At 37.4% G+C, this 19,937-nt stretch overlaps 1 protein-coding gene across 1 annotated transcript in view; it reads left to right on the plus strand.

Annotated features, from left to right (window-relative positions):
- The window catches only part of PARG (poly(ADP-ribose) glycohydrolase), a gene marked incomplete at both ends in the record, with an annotated part of 115,078 nt that overhangs the window by 16,734 nt on the left and 78,407 nt on the right, over nucleotides 1–19,937 (plus strand). Inside the window, 3 exons of the mRNA XM_084244816.1 lie at nucleotides 4,022–4,144; nucleotides 8,108–8,191; nucleotides 13,416–13,490. Coding sequence (XP_084100942.1) covers nucleotides 4,022–4,144; nucleotides 8,108–8,191; nucleotides 13,416–13,490 — 282 coding nt within the window. The remainder of the gene's footprint in view (nucleotides 1–4,021; nucleotides 4,145–8,107; nucleotides 8,192–13,415; nucleotides 13,491–19,937) is intronic.

Consider the following 19,937-nt stretch of genomic DNA (forward strand, 5'->3'; position numbering starts at 1 on the left):
GAGTGGAATTGCTGGATCATATGGAAGCTCTATGTTTAGTAGGTCCAGAAATCTCCACACAGCTCTCCATAGTGGTTGGACCAGTTTGCACTCCCACCAACAGTGCAGAAGAGTTCCTTTTTCTCCACACCCTCGCCAACATTTGTTGTTGCTAGTTTTTTTAATATGTGCCATTCTCACTGGTGTGAGATGGTATCTCATGGTAGTTTTGATTTGCATTTCCCTGATTACAAGTGATGTTGAACATTTTTTCATATGTCTGTTGGCCATTTGCATTTCCTCTTCAGAGAAGTTTCTTTTTAGCTCTTCTGCCCATTTTTTGACTGGATTATTTTCTTTGTTGTTGCTGAGTCTCATCAGCTCTTTGCAGATTTTTGTGATCAGTCCTTTATCATTAGTATTGGGTGCAAAAATGTTCTCCCAGTTGGTGGGGTTTCTCTTTGTTTTTGTTATTGTCTCTCTTGCTGTGCGGAAGCTCTTTAATTTGATGTAGTCCCAGCTGTTTATCTTTGTCTTCACTATCACTGCTTTGGGTGATGTGTCTGTAAAGATGTCTTTAATTCAAATAATTTTTTAATTTCTTCTTTGATCTCCTCATTAGTCCAGTGGTCTTCCAGTAGTGTGGTTTTTAATCTCCATGAGGTAGGAAAGTTCCTTGCCTTCCTTTTATGGTTTATTTCTAGTTTGATGCCTTCATGGTCAGAAAAGATGGTTGGTATGATTTCAATCTTTGTGTATCTGTTGATGTTTGTCTTGTGCCCCAGTATGTGATCGATCCTGGAGAATGATCCGTATGCACTTGAGGAAAATGTGTACTCCGTTTTTTTGGGGTTTATTGTTCTATAGATGTCTGTTAAGCCCAAATGCTCTAGGTCCTTATTTAGAGCTTTAGTTTCTTTACTTATTTTTTGTCTTGTTGATCTATCCATTGTTGATAGTGGTGTGTTGAAGTCTCCCACTACGTATGTGTTTTCTCTGATGTCTGTTTTCAGAGAGGACAACAGTTGTCTGATATATTTTGGTGCTCCTTCGTTTGGTGAGTATATGTTAATGAGTGTTATTTCTTCTTGAAATATTGTCCCCTTGATCATAATGTAATGACCATTGGGGTCTCTTTTTATTTTTTTGAGTTTGAAGTCTGTTTTATCTGATATAAGTATAGCTGTTCCTGCTTTCTTTTTTGGTCCATTTGCTTGTAGGATTGTTTTCCATCCTTTAACTTTGAGCCTATTTTTATCTTTTGTAGCTAAATGTGTTTCCTGGAGACAGCAAAAGGTTGGGTTTTGTTTCTTAATCCAGGCTGCAACTCTGTGTCTTTTTATTGAAGAGTTTAGTCCATTTACATTTAGAGTTAATATTGATATGTTAGCATCTGTATTTGCCATTGTATTTGTCTTTCCTTTGATTTTATTTATTTGTTCTTTTAATAACTTTTTTTTTTTTTTTTGGCCTTCTTTCGTTGTTATTCGTCCCTCTGACGTTCTGGCTTTAGGATTCCTTGTAGTATTTTTGGAGTGGGGGTTTAGTCTTAATGAAATTCCAGAGTTTCTGTTTGTCTGGGAAGGTCCTTATTCTTTCTTCATAGAGGAAGGAGAGCTTTGCGGGATAGATTATTCTTGGTTGGCATCTGTTTTCTTGGAGTCTGTTGACTATGTCCCTCCACTCTCTCCTTGCCCGTAGTGTTTCTTCAGAGAAGTCCGATGTCAGCCTGATTGGTTTTCCTTTGAATGTTATCTGTTTCTTCCCTCTTGCCAGCTTCATTATTTTTTCCTTGTCCTGGATTCTTGGGAGCTTTACTATTATGTGTCTTACTGTATTTTTCCTTTCATCGTGGAAGTTTGGTGTTCTTCTTGCTTCTTGTATATCAATTTTCAGCTCCTTCTTCACATTTGGGAAGTTCTCTTCAATTATCTCCTGGAATATTTTCTCTGTTCCTACATCTCTCTCCTCTCCTTCTGGAATTCCTATAACTCTTATATTTCCTTTCCTCATGGAGTCAGATAGTTCCCGAAGTCTTTCTTCGTTCTTTTTCCTTTGTACTTCTCTTTCCTTTTCTGTTTTGGTTCTTTTTATTTCTGTGTCTTCAAGAGTACTTATTCGTTCTTCCATTTCATCTATTCTGCTTTCATTGCTTTTCCCAGAGTTCTTTAGTTCCTCCATTAATTCTTTGATCTCCTGTGTTTCTTTTGCTTCCCTCTTTACGGACTCAATTTCATTCTTCTGATCGTTGATTATTTTTCTCATATCATTGTTTTCCTTTATGACTTCTGTCAGTTTTTTAATCACAGCAATTTTAAATTCTCTTTCTGGAAGTCTCAGAAGTTCTTCCAAGTTACTGTCGTTGTAATCTGGAGGGTGGTTTTCTTTTTGTGGTGTGCTTTTTTCCTGAGGAGTTGTTAGGTTGCATGTGGTTCTTCTACTCCCTACTGTCTGTTTTCTAATTTGTCATATGCATTGGGACACTGTGTTGCTCGGACTGGCCGGCATCTTGGGTGAACTTCTCCGCTCCCCTCTGGCTCCTCCAGGAGCCATCTCTGGCTTCTGAGGGAGCTTTCTGCTGGTTTCAGGCATTCTTTACTGAAGAAATGTCCCTGTTCTAAAATGGCGACTCGGGACCCAGTCCCTGCGCTTCCGGTCTCAGGCACACTCTTCTGTGCGCCCGGTCTGCCCCGGCCGTGGGTGCCTGTTTCCTCTGTGGGCTCAGACTTCTGGTTGGAAGGGGCCTGGCGTGGGCTAACTTCCCAGCTGGCCACTGTCTCCTCCGGGAGCCTTCTGCCCTTTTCAAGCAGTCTTAAGAAATTTCCTGTTCTATGGGGTGTTAGTGACTTTTTTTTTCTGGTCGCTAGGTGGCGCCAGAGAGCTCTCCTATTGTCCTTGGGGGGCTGTTTTTTGCCCCCCCCGCCCCTCCCCCCCCCCGTCGGACAGGGAACAGATCGGGAATGGTAGGGTAAACCTCAACGGCTTTGGGGTGCTGTGTCTGCCTTGTGCCCCACCATCGTGGAGAACCCACGCCCCGAATTTTGTGCCCCGGGTCTCAGTTCCAAAGCCCTCAGGTCCAGGACGCGGGCTGTAGCCCAGTTCAGTGGCGCGGGAATGGCGCCTTTTGCACCCTGCTCCCGTGCCTGGGCGCCTGGTTCCTGCTTACTCAGTGAGGGACTTTCACCCCAGTGAGGGCCTCCGCGTGTCTCCCCACAAGCCTAGGTCGCAGGCGCGGGGACCTGGGCAGCCGCGATCCCGATCCGCGTTTGCTTTTCAAGCATGCCAAGCGCGCCGCTTTTCCGCGCAAGCTTACCGGCCGGCCCGGGGCTGTGTGCAGGTCTCCAGAATCTCTTTGTTCTCTAATGGAGCCGGGAGCCGGGAGCCGTTCGCTCACCGCTGCGGCGAATCCTACAGGGTTCTCCACAGCTCCTGTTCACGGGGTGTGGTGGCTGCAATAGTTCCTTTCCACTCACAGTCCCGCTTGCTGCGTAGTTTGTTCTTGTTGGTCGTTTTGGTTTGTTTTTTTCCTCCTCTCTGCTGGTCGGAGAGTGCCGACTCTGTGGGCGGGGGAGGGGAGCAGGGTTCTGCGCTTTCCTCCCTTCTGGTCCTCTTTTATGGCCACTTTCTTCTTCGGGTAGTTTGCTGGAGTCGTCAGTTTATCTTCCCTGTTCCAGTTCTCACTGGGACCTGCTGCTTTTCCTCCCTATTAACTTTTTTTAATGGGAGATTTTACTCGCAGCGTCTCCTCGCTGCCATGTTGCTCCACCCCCTTTCTAAACTTATTCTTTTTTTTTTTTACATTTTAAAAGGACAGGTTTATTAGGGAAAGGAGAAAGAAAAAGAGAGTTACCTACATAGTCACAGGTAGGCAGGAAATCTGCTGCTGCTGCTTTGCAAAGGAAAAGTTTGTGAAAAGAAACACCTCCATAGTCATCAGTGGGAAGGAGAGCTGCATGCTTTGGCTGCTTTCTTTGGATTGTTATGTGGAAGATACACCCTTTTTATTATGTACTTACAGTTTTCTTGTTTATCTCTATTACAGGTAGATCTTTTGCGAGCAGGAGAAGTTCCTAAACCTTTTCCAACACATTTTAAGGATTTGTGGGACAACAAGCATGTAAAGATGCCTTGTTCAGAGCAAAACTTGTACCCTGTGGAAGATGAAGTAAGACCATATTTATGAAGCTGTCCTCCTAAAACTTACATAATGTTGTAAACAAGTGGTAAATCAATTAAAACAAAAAAGGATTGGATGTTGAGTAAGACATTGCTAGTATTCAGCTGTCTGCTTTTCTTCTCCATTTTGGGCATAGGATTGGTCTTCTCAGTGTTCTTATAGTTAGATTAATTCTATTTTATATAAGATTAATTCTATCTTATGGACAATAAATAATCAGGAATAGTACATATCACATCTTTGTCAAAGCATAGAAGGACAGGATGAACTCTTTTTGGTTATTGTTTTAAGATCCTTATATGAGTTTTTTTTTTTTTTTTTCAAATTTTTCTTTATCAGTTATTTACAGATCTCTGTAATTTTGGGGTTATGTTCCAACACCATACTGTTTTAATTACAGTTGCTGTGTAGTAGAGTTTGAAAGTCATGCAGTTTGGTACCTCTGTTTTTCTCTTGAGATTGTTTTGGCTATTAGGGGCCTTTGTGGTTCCATACAAGTGTTAAGATTATTTGTTCTATTTCCTGGAAAAGAAGTCATGGGATTTTGAAAGGTTTTCTGTTGAATCTGTAAATTGCTTTTAGGTAATATGTTAACAGTGTTTTGTTAAAACATTCTAACAATGTTTCTTCCAGTCAGTAAACATGGGATGTTTTTCCATTTCTTGGTTTCTTCTTTTGTTTTCTTTAGCACAGTCTTATAGTTTTCAGTATATAAGACCTTCATCTCCTTTGTTAGTTTACTTACAGGTATTATAATGAAATACATCATATACATTATTGCAATGACTTGTATGACATGCATACATTATTGTAATAAATTGTAAATGGGATTTAAAAAAAAATCCCCTTCTTCTAATTCATTATTTACATATAGATATGAACCGATTTTTGTGTATTGATTTTGTGTCCTACCACTTTACTGTATTAATTTGTTATTTCTAGTACATTTTTTGTACAGTCCTTTGGGTTTTCTGTTTATATAATTGTGTCATCTATGAAAAGTGATAGCTTCACATCTTCTTTTTCAATTTGGATTCATTTTATGTTTTTTTTCTTACCTGTGTGCTTCAGCTAAGACTTTCAACACTATGTTGAACAGTAATAGTAAAATTGGACACCTTAACTTTTCCTAATCTATGAGATATGTTTTCAGTTTTCACCACTGAGTATGATGTTGGTTGTGTAGTTGTTGTATATGGCTTTTATTATGTTCATATAAGTCCAGTTCCTGTTTTACTTAGTTTTTTTCATAAATGGATATAGAATTTTGTTGAATGTTTTTTTAATGTCTATTGAAATGATCCTATGTTTTTTTTTTTTTCTCCCTTTTTGTTGATTTTGTGAATGATCTTGATTGATTTGCATTGTTGAAACAGCCTTGCATCCCTGGGATGAAAACTACTTGATCATCATGAATGATACTCTACTCTTAACATATTATTGTATTTGGTTTTCTAGAATTTGGATAAGGATATTTTGCATCTATGTTTATCAAGATATCAACCTGTAGTTTTCCCTTGTTTGTTTTTGGGATCAAGGTAGTGTAGGCCTCATAGGATGTGTTGGAGAGCTCTCCGCCTCTTCAGTTTTTTTTTTTTTTTTTTTTGAAAAGTTTGAGTAGCATAAATATTAGGTCAACAGGTTACATATTCTGCTTGGGCACCACATGACTATCAAACCCAACTGAGTCCTATAGCATGAGCCTTATGAACTAGAGCTAGTTCCCCTCACCATGAGGCTCAGCCTTCATAGATTATGACCTGTGTAGAAAGGAGTAGCAGGGAGTTGGGTCAGAAGTTAAGACAACTAAAGCACCGAACAGAACTTGCCATGGAAAGAAAGGAGAGGAGGGGAAGGTGACCATTTTCACTCTTCAGATGGAGATGAGTATTTAAGCCCCAAACTGCCCTACTGCTCCACCTCATGCCAAAGTAAACTAAGAAGAGAAACCATACAAAGCTAACCTGCTAGCACTCCAACTACAAAAATAAATAAAAAGAAAATAAGCACACACATGTCTAGGAAGCAAGGACCACCTGGACCCAAAATGGAAGAACAAAATGAGAAGAACACAAGTTCTGGGATAAACATAAAGGATACAGAAATAGAGGACCTCTCAGACAAAGACTTCAATATAACAATATTAAAAATGCTAAAAGAGCTACTGGAAGGTCAGTCAAAGGCAGACAGGCAGGTGCAAAATCTTAGAAAGGAGATCGAGAAACAAAGAGATTTCTTCAACACAGAGATTGAAAAGATTAAAAGAATACAAAATAGACCCTGAATGAAATGATGACAGATATTTTTTTTTAAATTTTATTTATTTATTTTTTATAGAGGCATGTTTTATTTATTTATTTGTTTGTTTCTTTGTTTATACATGCACTGGGTACAGTTAGAAGCGTGGGAGGGTGAGAGAATTCACCAGAGCCAGAGCGGGGAGCAGAACAGGCAGAAGGACCGAAGGCACTGCTGAGGGGAGCAGCGGGCGGCAGGAGAGGTCTGCGCGCCATGTGGAACCCTCCTCCGGTGGCCGGGGAGCAGCCGGGGATCGAACCGGCGCCGCAGAGGTCGCCGGCAGCTTCGCAACCCAGCGCTCAACCGCTGCGCCACCGGGGAGGCCCAATGATGACAAATATTGAAAGCATTTTAAATAGAATTTGCAAAAGAGAGAATTTCAGAAACAGAAGACCCAAATGTACACTCACTCAATTAGAAAAAAGAGGAAACAAGAAGATATAGGAAAAATTAGGAAACTTTAGGAGCTAGGTTTATGAAGAAGAGAGAAAACCCTAATAAATAATATCAGAAATGACTTAGGCAAAATTACAACAGATGCTGCAGAAATTCACAGGATTATAAGAACCTACAACAAATGTCTCAACAAACAAATTGGTCAAAATCCAGAAGAAATAGACAAATTTTTAGATTCATACAACCTTCCAAGACTGAATCAGGATGAAATAGACAGCTTAAACAGTATAGTCACAGGATAGAAATTGAAGGTGTAATGAAAAGTCTCCCTAAGAACAAAAGCCCAGGATCAGACAGCTTCCCCAGTAAAATCTACCAGATGTTCAAGAGGATCTAATATTTATCCTCAAATTCTTCAAAAAAAAAAAAAAAAATCAGAGTGGCAAACTCCCAACCAACACATTCTATGAGGCCAACACTTACCCTAATCCCAAAACCAAAGAGAGTCCAGAAAAAAAGAAAAGAAAATTATACACCAATATTCCTAATGAATATAGATGCAGAAATCCAAAGACAGTCCAAAGAAAAAGAAAATTATAATGCGATATCCCTGATGAATGTGAGATGCAGAAATCCTCAAAATCCTAGCAAACCAAATACAGCAATGTATGTGTGTGTATATATAAATATATATATTTAAATATTTATTTTGTTGAAAAACTAGGGTGTAGGCCAGAGGTGCGGGGCAGGGGTGAGAGGATTCACTAGAGACAGAGTGGGGAGCAGAACAAGTAGATTTACTGAAATACACTGTTAAGGGAAGCAGTGGGCAAAACAGGAGAGGTCTGCTGTGCCTTATGTGGGTTAGCTCCATGGCTGGGAATTGAACTCAGGTTTCAACAGTGATTGTGCTGAGACTTAATCCCTACGCCACTGGGAAGGCCCCCAGCAATATATTAACAGAAAACACCCACCATTATTATCAAGTAGGCTTCATCTCAGGGATGCAAGGCTGGTTCAACATTTGGAAATCAATCATTGTCATTAAAGACCAAAGGAAGCTTGATAGCTTCCCATATGGTTAGTATTACCCATATGGTTAGTATTTCAGTGGAATAAACTTGCTATCTTAAATTATTGGGAGTGGGGGAAGAACTATATTGATGTCCTTTTTGTCTTTGAAAGACTTGTTTGCTGATTCTATGACACAAAAGGACTTAACATCATTACTTCATATGTTTTTTGTTTTTCTTAAAGAATGGTGAGCGAACTGCAGGGAGCCGCTGGGAGCTGATTCAAACTGCACTTCTCAACAAGTTAACAAGACCCCAAAACCTGAAGGTATGTTCTTTTTGCTCTTGTCTCTTTGCTGTTGTCTCTTACAAGTAGTTCTTAGAAAAGGCCCTGTGTCTCCTCTCTGAAAGACATTTTTTGATCTCTAATAAATTCAGGTAAAAACATTATTTATATGCAAAGCACTTGCTTTCTAAGGAATTCTCTATTGAGACATTCTAGATTCCCTTGCTGTCAGTAGGAAATGAGTAGAATTGAAGGTTGTAAATGACTTGCCTGAAGCTACACAGAATAATTTGGAGAACTAGGAATAAGACCTTTGTTTCTTGATTCCCCATCCAATTTCTTTCACTTCAAGCTCTCTTTTATTTTTGTTTTAGAATTATCATGTTTCTCAAATGCCTTTAAAAGTAAATTAGGAAAAAATTATGGCTTTACCAGTATTTGCCCAAAGGGAAGCCAAGTTTCCTAATGGTTAAAGTATACATTAAGCATTCTGTTTTTTATTGCTTTTTATATAGCTTTTAGCAGTTTATTAATCTTTTAGTAATAATTTACTTTTTGATTTTTAAATATTTAAGACAGGAAGGGCAACCATTAAATTGTTTTTCTAATCTATAAAATATGGGTGAGTGTGGGTTTTTTGGTTTTGTAAACTTTCAAAGTTTTGAAACTACAAGCAGTAACCTATTTCCCATACTTCTGGAAAAATGGCTTTCATTTTCTTTGAAATTTTGTTGCATACAGTTTCTTAGTTTTTATTTTTATTTTGGGAGTTACATTTTTGCTTTTCTATACATGCACGTGTTCCCCTCACCCTCACCAAACCACCTGTGCCAATATCCCCGTGCCTCCTTCCTCCATCCCCTCAGTTTCTCAGATTTCATACTGTTTCCATTTATACTTGCAAGTTGTTCATAAACATTCTATACCTTTCTATAACTCCCATAATTTTTTTTACATGAAAAGCATAGATATGTTGTACCATAATTTTTTGGAAATTTCATTTCTTAGGGAGTTTTATTTAATCTTGTAATGTACTCCTTTTAATTGTCAAAAATTCTCAGGTTCCTCCAGTGCTTACTTTTCCTTAGTATAGTGTTAATTGCATATGTACAAATATAAAACTAAATATAAACTATACTTACAGGGCTGACATAGGAGTATCAGTTTGATTTTTTTTCCCATTTAAGCATTATGAACTATCATTGGATTTATGCTTATTATCATAGTGAAAACAAATTGTAGTCAGTATTTCCTTTTTTGCAGCTTTTAACCACTTATTCAACTCCAAAGTATTACACTCAGAAACTTTTTAAAAATACTGTATGGGCCTCCCTGGTGGCGCAGCAGTTGAGCGCTGGGTTGCAAAGCTGCCTGCAGCCTCTGCAGCGCCTGTTCGATCCCCGGCTGCTCACCGGCCACCTGAGGAGGGTCCCACATAGCGCGCAGACCTCTTCTGCCGCCCACTGCTCCCCTCAGCAGTGTACTTCGGTCCTTCTGCCTGCTCTGCTCCCTGCTCTGGCTCTGGTGAATTCTCTCACCCCCCCCCCCCCCCACGCTTCTGACTATACCCAATGCTTGTATAAATAAATAAATAAATCTTTTAAAAAAATAAAAAATACTGTATAAAGACAGAATTCATGGGCCTCCCCGGTGGCGCAGCGGTTGAGCGCTGGGTTGCGAAGCTGCCTGCAGCCTCTGCAGCGCCGGTTCGATTCCCGGCTGTTCCCCGGCCACCAGAGGAGGGTCCCACATGGTGCGCAGACCTCTCCTGCCGCCCGCTGCTCCCCTCAGCAGTGTACTTCGTCAGTCTGCCTGCTCTGCTCCCTGCTCTGGCTCTGGTGAATTCTCTCACCCTCCCGCGCTTCTGACTGTACCCAGTGCATGTATAAACGAAACAAAAACGAACAAACAAATAAATTAATAAAACATGCCTCTATAAAAAAGAAAAAAAAAAAAAAGACAGAATTCATCATTTTATATAGTGAACTCTTTGATCAGCTTCTTTAGAATTCTACTTTCCTATACTATAGTGTATCTTAGAATTGTTCCATCTTTCTACCATTTTTATTTGTTTGAGGTACCAGCCATCATCTTATAGTAGTATGCTGTCATTTGACCTTTATATTCCAAAACCACAGTTATCAACTCCCAAACACAGAAGCAGGCCACAGAAGAATACTTCCCAAGCTTCTGTTAAGAAACAGTGTCTTAAGATCTTTGTGACCTTATAAACAGAGCTATTTTAAAGAACTTTCATTTTTTTTCTTTAAATGTAAATCATGGTGTTCTGAATTACATTGTCTCCTCACCTCTTGAGCAATTCCTTCATGTGCCATGATTGCTTTCAAAAGGAGTAATTGCTTTGTAATGAATTTCCCTTTCTTGTTTATTTTATAGTAGATTCACAGACTAATCTATCAAGATTTTCTTCTATCTGCTTCTGGTAATTGTTTCCTTTGCAGAAAAAAACACCGAGAAGGAGGGGGAAATATTCAATCCCTTTTATTGCCTAGATTCTTTGTAATTTTTTTTTTTTAAAGATTTATTTATTCGGGCCTCCCCGGTGGCGCAGCAGTTGAGTGCTGGGTTGCGAAGCTGCCCGCGGCCTCTGCAGCGACGGTTCGATCCCTGGCTGCTCCCCGGCCACCGGAGGAGGGTCCCACATGGCACGCAGACCTCTCCTGCCGCCCGCTGCGGGCGAGACAGGAGAGGTCTGCCTTGCCATGTGGGATTCTTGCCTGCTGGCTGGGATTAAACCCGCATTGTAGAGGCTGGGGACAGCTTCACAGCACTGCGCTCAACCTCCTGCGCCACCAAGGAAGGCCCCTCTTTGTACTGTTTTTATGCCATTTGATATTGAATTACTATAAGTGAAGCATCTGATAACTTGCAAAGAGTGGACTTCTTTGTGTTTTAACTAATTATGCTTATAATGAACAATGAACTTAAAAAAAACCCTCAATAATTGACAGTTAGGAATATGGAATAGCATCTAGCTTTTCTAATGCATGGAGGCCTCATGGTAGACTATTTTTGAAGCCTGAAGACTAAAGTCAAGCTAGTTAATAGTAATGCCAATTAAAATGTTTTTCCTTATCAACTTTGAAGAGCAATTTGCACATAAGGGAGTGCATACTTAAACGTATCTAATTTGATGAGGTTCCATTTGCATATATTCTTTTGCCCCTACAACAACCAGGAACATGCCTTTCATCCCCAAAGACTCCTCTTACTCCTTTATGGTTGATTCCTTTCTGCATGACCCAGGAAACTAATCATTGAGTTGCTTTTTAAAATATAGGTTGGTTTACCTTTTATGTGAGTGGAATGCATAATATCTATGCCAGTGTCTCTGACTTTTTTTCACTCAAAATGAAGATCTTCGGGATTCATCCTTGCTCCAGTATACTCTTAGTTTGACAATTCACCTGTTGATATACATTACTATTTAATGCTTTGTGTGAGATTCTGAAGTCAGATCCAGTGATTAGAAAAGAAAATCCTTAAAGTCTTTTCTTTCTTCATTGAAAATCTTATTTTATGACAGAGAAAAATAAAAACCTTTTCTTGCCATATGTTTTATGATTGATTTTTTTTTTTCTTTTTGAAGGAATGTGATTCCAAGTAAATAACATACGTTTTGTTTCTCATTTTTAGCCTAGATGCTTGGTGATTATATGGCATGAAGTATTTTTTAGGAAACTCTTTGAACACAGTATTAGTTTCTTAAAACTTCTTCAATGAGGAAATTTGGAAGATTTATAGTAGTAACATGTTTGAAAGATTTACTATGCGTTCATTAAAAAAAAGTTTATAGGGCCTCCCCGGTGGCGCAGAGGTTGAGCACTGGGTTGCGAGGCTGCCCGCAGCCTCTGCAGCGCCGGTTCAATCCCCAGCTGTTCCCCGGCCACCAGAGGAGGGTCCCACATGGCGCGCAGACCTCTCCTGCCGCCCACTGCTCCCCTCAGCAGTGTACTTCAGTCCTTCTGTCTGCTCTGCTCCCCGCTCTGGCTCTGGTGAATTCTCTCGCCCTCCCGCGCTTCTGACTGTACCCAGTGCTTGTATGTATAAATCAATCAATCAATCAATCAATAAACAAATCTTAAAAAAAAAAAAGTTTATAAATTCTTATATTTTTATTTTATTAATATAATATGTATTACTTATAATGCATATATTATGAAATATAATCAGAATAGAAAATTTAAAGGATAAGATACAATGTAATTGTAAATAAGTAGATATAATTTCTGCGGAACTAATGAATTGTCCAAATGCATACCCATCTCTGGTAACCAGGTACATAGTACTACCTATTCAGAGTTACGTTACACCAGTAGGTGGCATACTACTACTTGGACTTTTCACTGTGTAAATGAGTCATTTCTGTTAAATGCTGGTGGAAGATAAACATTTATATGTAGTTTATAAAAATAGCTAATATTAAAAGGGAAAAAAAAACATTTCAGGCTGTAAGGCAGTGTTTTCTCAATCTTTTCTTCATTATTTTCCTGCCCTCCAGTGATCCTGCTTAGACATATTTTTCATGATTGGCCCTCCCCACCGAAATTATAATGCTACAGATACAGTATGTATCTGTATATGTAATATGATTCTATTGAGGCCAATAATTATTATATTATTAAAAAAATTAATTCCCCAATTTTTATCCATTTGGAGAATATCATCTGTTTAGAATGCATGCTTTAGGTTAATTATGTTTTTATCCCTATTGCTTCACCTTTATTTTTTTTTGCCTGTGTCTACTTTTTCTATTTTTTTTTAAAGATTTTAATTATTTATTTATACAAGCACTGGGTATAGTCAGAAACGCGGGAGGGTGAGAGAATTCACCAGAGCCAGAGCGGGGAGAAGAACAGGCAGACTGACAAAATACACTGCTGAGGGGAGCAGTGAGCATGGCAGGAGAGGTCTGTCGCACCATGTGGGACCTTCGCCGGCGGCCGGGGATCGAACTGGCGCTGTGGAGGCTGCAGGCAGCTTCGGGAAGCTTCGCAACCCAGCGCTCAACCTCTGCGCCACCGGGAGGCCCTTGCTTGACCTTTCTAATCACATTTTTTCTAAAGTGAATAATAAGTTAGTATGCATTATATTTATTCATGACCAGTGATGTAGAGTAGTTAGTGACAGGAAGAAGCTTATCTAGCACTAAGAAATTTACTGGAAATGGCTCATAAAAAGGACAGGCTTTTCATGGACACTTCACCTGCCTATATCATGAGGTTTGTCTGTGCTTTTTCCATAGGATGCTATTCTGAAATACAATGTGGCATATTCTAAGAAATGGGACTTTACAGCTTTGGTTGATTTCTCAGATAAGGTAAAGCTGCTTATTCTTATGCTTATTTCTTTAATTATGAAATTAATATGACAACCCTATAAAAAGTTTAACTGCTCATAATATTTAATAATATAATTACCATCTTTCATTTTTGTGAAATATATTTCCTGATATTTTATGTGCATTGTTAGGAGCTAATTTTTTTAATTAAATATACTTATTTAAATATATATATTTTACATCATTGTTCATTTTGTATGTTTGATTTTTCCTCTCATATGTTATCCCCATAAAATTCCCATCACCAAATTACCTGTGAACCATCACCATAATCTCTTGTGCTTTTCTCTCCCCTGTTTTGATCCCTCTCCTCTCCACTCCCCTGCTGTGTGTCTCCAATTTATAGTTTTCCTGCTAGTTTTGTCTTTTTCTTTTTCTCTCCCTACCCCTTGTTTGGTTTCCCTATATACCTCCTATAAGTGAATTCATGCGATAGTTTTCTTTTTCCTTCTGACTTATTTCACTGAGCATAATCCCTTTCAGCTCCATCCATGTTACTGCAAATGGGATGAGTTCATCTTTTTTGATTGCTGAATAGTATTCCATTGTGTATATATATGTCACATCTTCTTGATCCAGTCATCTGCTTTTGTATATTTAGGTTGTTTCCGTATCTTAGCTATTATAAATAATGCTGTAATGAACATAGGAGTGCAGGTTTCTTTTGAATTACTGATTTTGTGTCCTTTGGGTAGATTCCTGGGAGTGAAATTGCTGGGTATTATGGTAGATCTAGTTTTAGTGATTTGAGGGTCACCCCAAAGTTTTACATAGTGGTTGGCCAGTTTACATTCCCACCAGCTGGCATTTGTTGTAGTTAGTTTTTTTAATGTGGGCCATTCCTACTAGTGTGAAGTGATACCTCATTGTGGTTTTGATTTGCATTTCCCTGATTGTAAGTGATGTTGAGCATTTTTTCACGAGCCTGTTGGCCATCTGCCTTTGTCTTTGCAGAAGAGTATTTTTAGTTCTTCTGCTCATTTTGGTCTGGATTTTTTTTTTTTTAGTATTTTTTTTTTTAAAGATTTATTTATTTATTTATATAAGCACTGGGTACAGTCAGAAGCGCGGGAGAGTGAGAGAATTCACCAGAGCCAGAGCGGGAAACAGAACAGGCAGACTGATGAAATACACTGCTGAGGGGAGCAGTGGGTGGCAAGAGACGTCTGCGCACCGTGTGGGACCCTCACCTGGCAGGCGGGGATTGAACTGGAGCTGTAGAGGCTGTGGGCAGCTTTGCAACCCAGTGCTCAACCGCTGCGCCAACAGGAGAGGCCCTGGACTGGATTCTTTATTTTGTTTTTTCTGTTGAGTCACATAAACTCTTTTTAGAGCTTTGATATTAGTTCCTTATCAGTTATATGGAGTGCAGATATTTTCTCCCAATCTGTAAGTTATGGCTTCATCGTGGTTATTGTCTCCTTTGCCGCACAGAAGCTTTTAGTTTGATACAGTCCTAGCTATTTTATCTTTTCTTTCATTTTCTTTGCTTTGGGCTATGATTCTTTAAAGGTGTTTCTGAGATGTATGTCATGGAGTGTTTTGCCTGTTTTCTTCTGTATGTTACATGGTTTCAGGTTTTACAGTCCGGGCTCCTATCCATTTTGAGTTGGTTTTTGTGTATTGTGTGAGGTAGTAGTCCAGTTTCATTCTTTTGCATGTAGCAGTCCAGTTTTCCCAGCACTGTTTATTGAAGACACTGTCCTTGTTACAGTGCATGTTCTTTGCTCCTTTGTCATAGATTAGTTGTCCTTATGTGTGGCTTTATGTCTGGGTTTTCAACTTGATTCCATTAATGTGCATGTCTGGTTTTGTTCCAGTACCATGCTGTTTTAGCTACTATGGCTTTGTAGTATAGTTTGAAGTCAGGATGTATACTACCTGTTAGGTGCTAATTTTGAATTTTGCTTTAATCTCTCGTAATATGCATTTTCTGTTTATCAACACAATGAATGGCTATATAATATTCCATGACTAGATTTTGAGGGTTTGATGATTACCATATTCTCAAACATCTGTGTTGCATCTAGTTTCTCTGTTCTCAGTTACACTGTAGTAACATCTTTATAGAAATGTGTGTTTATATGTATCTTTTCCCCCCAGCATTTATTAATTGTTTCTTTAGGTTATTCTTAGAAATTAGATGGCTAAGTCTAAGGGGCAAAACTTTTGTGATCTTACCTTGATTTGTGCTATAAAATAATAATTTTCCACTAGCAATTTAACGTCATCAGCAGTGGGTAAAACCACTTTCATAGTGCTATTAGAAGAATGTTCCATCACCCAAGGGTTCACTGGTGCTTCTCATTGAACCACGCCAAATCCCTTCTAACTTCTGGTAACCAATAATTTGTTCTCCACCCCTATAAATTTATTTTAGCAAAATTGCATCATGTAACCTTTTCATATTGCCTTTTCTCTCAAAATTCCCTTGATCCACCAAATTCCCTTTGCTTCTTTTTATTGCTGCATAGTGTTTCATGATACAGATATATCATAATTTGTTGACGTATAAATGCATTTTGGGACTCCCTTGAATTGTCTTGGCACCCTTTCAAAAACTAATTGACCCTAAGTATGAATGTTTATTTATAGTGTCCCTTCTGTTCCATTAATCTATACGTCTGTTTTTGTACCACACACAGTCTTGACTACTATAGCTTTATAATAAGTTTTAAAACTGGAAATTGTGAGCCCTCCAACTTTGCTCTTTTTCTAGTGTGTTTTGGTAATTTTGTATCCTTTGTATTTTTGTGTGAATTTTAGAGTCAACTTGTTAGTACTGGGAAAAGCTAGACATGAAGGGCAGTGTTTATAATCATATTTAATAGAGTCCAAACTAATTCTGCATCTTATGATAGCATCAGTAATTTCAGGGTTACCTTCTCAAACTTTTGACCCATATGATATTTAAAGACCAGTATAAAATAAGAAATAGAAACCTATGTCTTTGTCAGAAAATCCTTGAATCTGGATGTCTGTCACTCTTACAGAGATGTAATTTTTGGTGCAATAGAAAGTTAAACTGATAAATCTTTTTTGTCACATAAATTATAACATGGTTTATTTGTGTTTTGTAAATTACTGGGCTTAAATTGGACACAGTGGTTAATTTTAGTAAGAGGTAATGTTAAATTTGATACTTTGTGATGGCAGTAAAACATGTTATTGGTTACAATATCTCTGTCATCTTGCTATGAAGTAGTCATTTTCCTCTCTCTTAATGAAATGCTTTTTTCCCCTCTATCTGGTGACCTTGCCCAGAAGCATTTCTGTAAGGACAATATATAACAAGTTTTGGTGTTCAGTATAGATCATAAATATGAGGTGATTACCATGGTGCTGGTGATCTTTTTATAGTTCTTTCAGAGGAAGCATTGCATTTTTGACCGTCAATATTTATTTACTTTGTAATCAGAAAGAGTTGGAGGAATCTCCACAGTGGTACCAAATCTTCATATCTTATTGTTTTCTTCAAATATAGGTATATAAATATATATAATATTTGTTATTTTTATATATAATTGTATATTTTAAATATTTTATGATTTAATCTAAAATCTATGTGTATGGCTTTATTGTTTTTATTACTTTTTATCTTAATGTTTGTTTACTACTCTGTTGTCAGTTACTAACAGAAGATATTGGATGTTTATTTTTTAAAATAAATTTTATTTTTATATTCCCCATACAATTGCAACCCCCTTATTTTGACCCCAATCCCTCCCCTCCCCGCTCCTCACCCCCCATAGAGTGTCTCTGGTTCATAGTTTTTTGTTGATTTTGATTTTCACTTTCTTATAGTTATTCATTTTCCTGGTCCCTTATTTAAGTTTTCTAGATTCCTGCTATGAGTGAGACCATCCGGTATTTTTCTTTTTCTTTCTGGCTTATTTTGCTGAGCATGATCCCTTCCAGCGCCATCCATGTTGCTGCAAATTGCATGTGTTTATCTTTTTTGAATGCTGAGTAATATTCCATGGTGTATATGTACCACATCTTCTTGATCCAGTCATCTATTTTGGGGCATTTGGGTTGTAGATATTGGATGTTTAATACAGTTGCATGTTTTCATGAAATCTCCAAAAATATTTAGAACTTTACTACATCATGGCCCAAGTGGATAACATTGCCTAGGTTGCAGTGGTTAGTGAGAAGCAGCATTGGACGCATATGTGGGTGGGGTTGGAGAAGGAAACATTCATTTGTGTAAGGGAAACAACTGTTTGGCTGGGTTTTAAATTATAAATGTATTTGTTTTGCATTATCCATGTCCACATTTTGGAGTAAGATTCCTTCATTTTAAAGGATTCTTTAAAAGTGTTGCTTATTAACAGTATTTGGACATTCTTTACCTAAATTTCTCATCAAATTCTGAGTGGCTTGCTTTGCTAAGGAAAACATCAACTTCAAATTTAATATATCGACTTTAATATTTTACAATTAAGTTGATTTGGGAGCTGTTAATATTTACCGTCTTAAAACCTTGCTTTGGCTAATTCTATAGTAGATTTTGTAACTCAAATTACCCGAGCACAGAAGGCATTAATATCAACAGTCATTTGGTGTGATTCCATATTACAGTTATTACCTAAACTTGTATTTGGTGCAAGAAGCAAAAGACCTAGAATCCTGCTAATCCTATTGTGTGAACATCTTTATATGGGATGGAAGTAAGGAGTATTGTCCAAGTTTTTATTTATTTTGTGAGTCTAGCAAACATCACAGGGATCAATCAGTTATTTATTAATTTGTAGTAAAATATTTAGGTGCTAGTAAATCAAGATGACTTTTATTTAGTGTTTTTGCATCTTGAGTGTTAATATTGGTCTTCCTCATTGCCAGCTGTTGAAAGTGGTAGGAACAAATAATCTGTGTTTTATGGCCCTCTTGTGGGGTGTTCCACAAAATTAAATTCAAACCCTTCTATAATTTATATGCTAAATGAATTGATATACTTATTGCTGGTATTTTTCATAGGAAAATTTAACAAAATGTCCTAGATATTAGAAAAGGTTCTCTATTAATGCTTTTACTTCCATATTATGACATCTGTGACACTGTTTTCATTCTCAGTGATTTAATTTGTGAAATTTATGTAGCACATTAACGTTACAATGGTTGAAGAATGTTGGAGGGGGTATGTTTAAGAGTGATTACCTCTGTTTCTGTTATGTGGCTACTATTTCTGAATTTGGATGGTAGTTTTAAAAAAATAGATGTTTGCTTACTAACTGGTTATTAGATCATACATACATATTTCATGTTAAATGTAAATGTTAATTTATTCAACATAAGGAGCTTTAAATTCTAAAATTGATTTGTATAGCAAACTTGTTTGACAAATTGATAGTTTTTGAAAGGAAACCTAAGATTTTTAGTGGCTCTTGCATCTTCCTTTCCATATTTAGTTTTCTGTCTGGAATAGATACAAGAGGTGTTTTATTTTCATGTTTCTGTTGGCTTTGCTATAAAGGATTATTTATTAATAAATTATAAAATTTATTATTAAATAAATAATATACATTATTTAATATATTAATAATAAATAATAAAATTATAATAAATCATAAAACAAATAAATAAATAATAAAATTATGGTTTTCCTTTTGAATTGCAGCTATGACTGCTAAACATGGGGAGTGAGAAATAAGAATATAGGAATGAAAGGACATTTGAAAATAAAAAACAGAAAAAATTAGAATTTAGTGTAGAAAGGTTTTGTTATGATTGGGCTATGATATATTCCTCTTCGGCTATCACAACTTAAAAAAATACAGCATAAAATCTATCTCTCAAATCATATATGCACAGTACGTGTATTGCATCTTAGAAGTTGTGTGACTTTTACCTTAGTTATTCAAATATTGAGCATGTGTTCTCATGCCAGCTATTGTCCTGTGACTTGTCAGGGAAAGGGTGGTTAAAACCTCTTTCCCATAATTAAGGTTATGTAAATCTATCAATAATGAACTTGCAATCTTGCTTATGTGCTACTTAACTTCACAGGGTAAATGAGAGGTCCTACAGAGTTTTGAAAGATAAATTAAAATTAAGTAGGACAAATTACTTTGCAGAGTTCGTCTTTTCCCTCAGTTTTTTTTTGTGTAGCTTTTAAGTTAGCTTTTAAATTAAAAACAGGTGCTTCAGAATTTATTGTCTCAAAATTTGAGACATATCCTATTATACCTATATTTCACAAAAATAGCATTTTTTGAACTCATGTCACTATAAGAAACCTTAAAAATTATAAAGTAGAATTCCAGTAGAAACTCAGAAAAAAGCAAGTACAAGCTTGCCTCACATATATAAAGCAATGGCTAGAACACATTAAGTTTTGATTCATATCCTTATGTGATAAAAGTTAATATATGTGTTGAAATTGAGGCAGAATCACAGCATAAATAAATAACCTGTCATTAAGTA

This window comes from Talpa europaea (genome assembly GCF_964194135.1).
Source record: "Talpa europaea genome assembly, chromosome: 10".
Classification (NCBI taxonomy): Eukaryota; Metazoa; Chordata; class Mammalia; order Eulipotyphla; family Talpidae; genus Talpa; species Talpa europaea.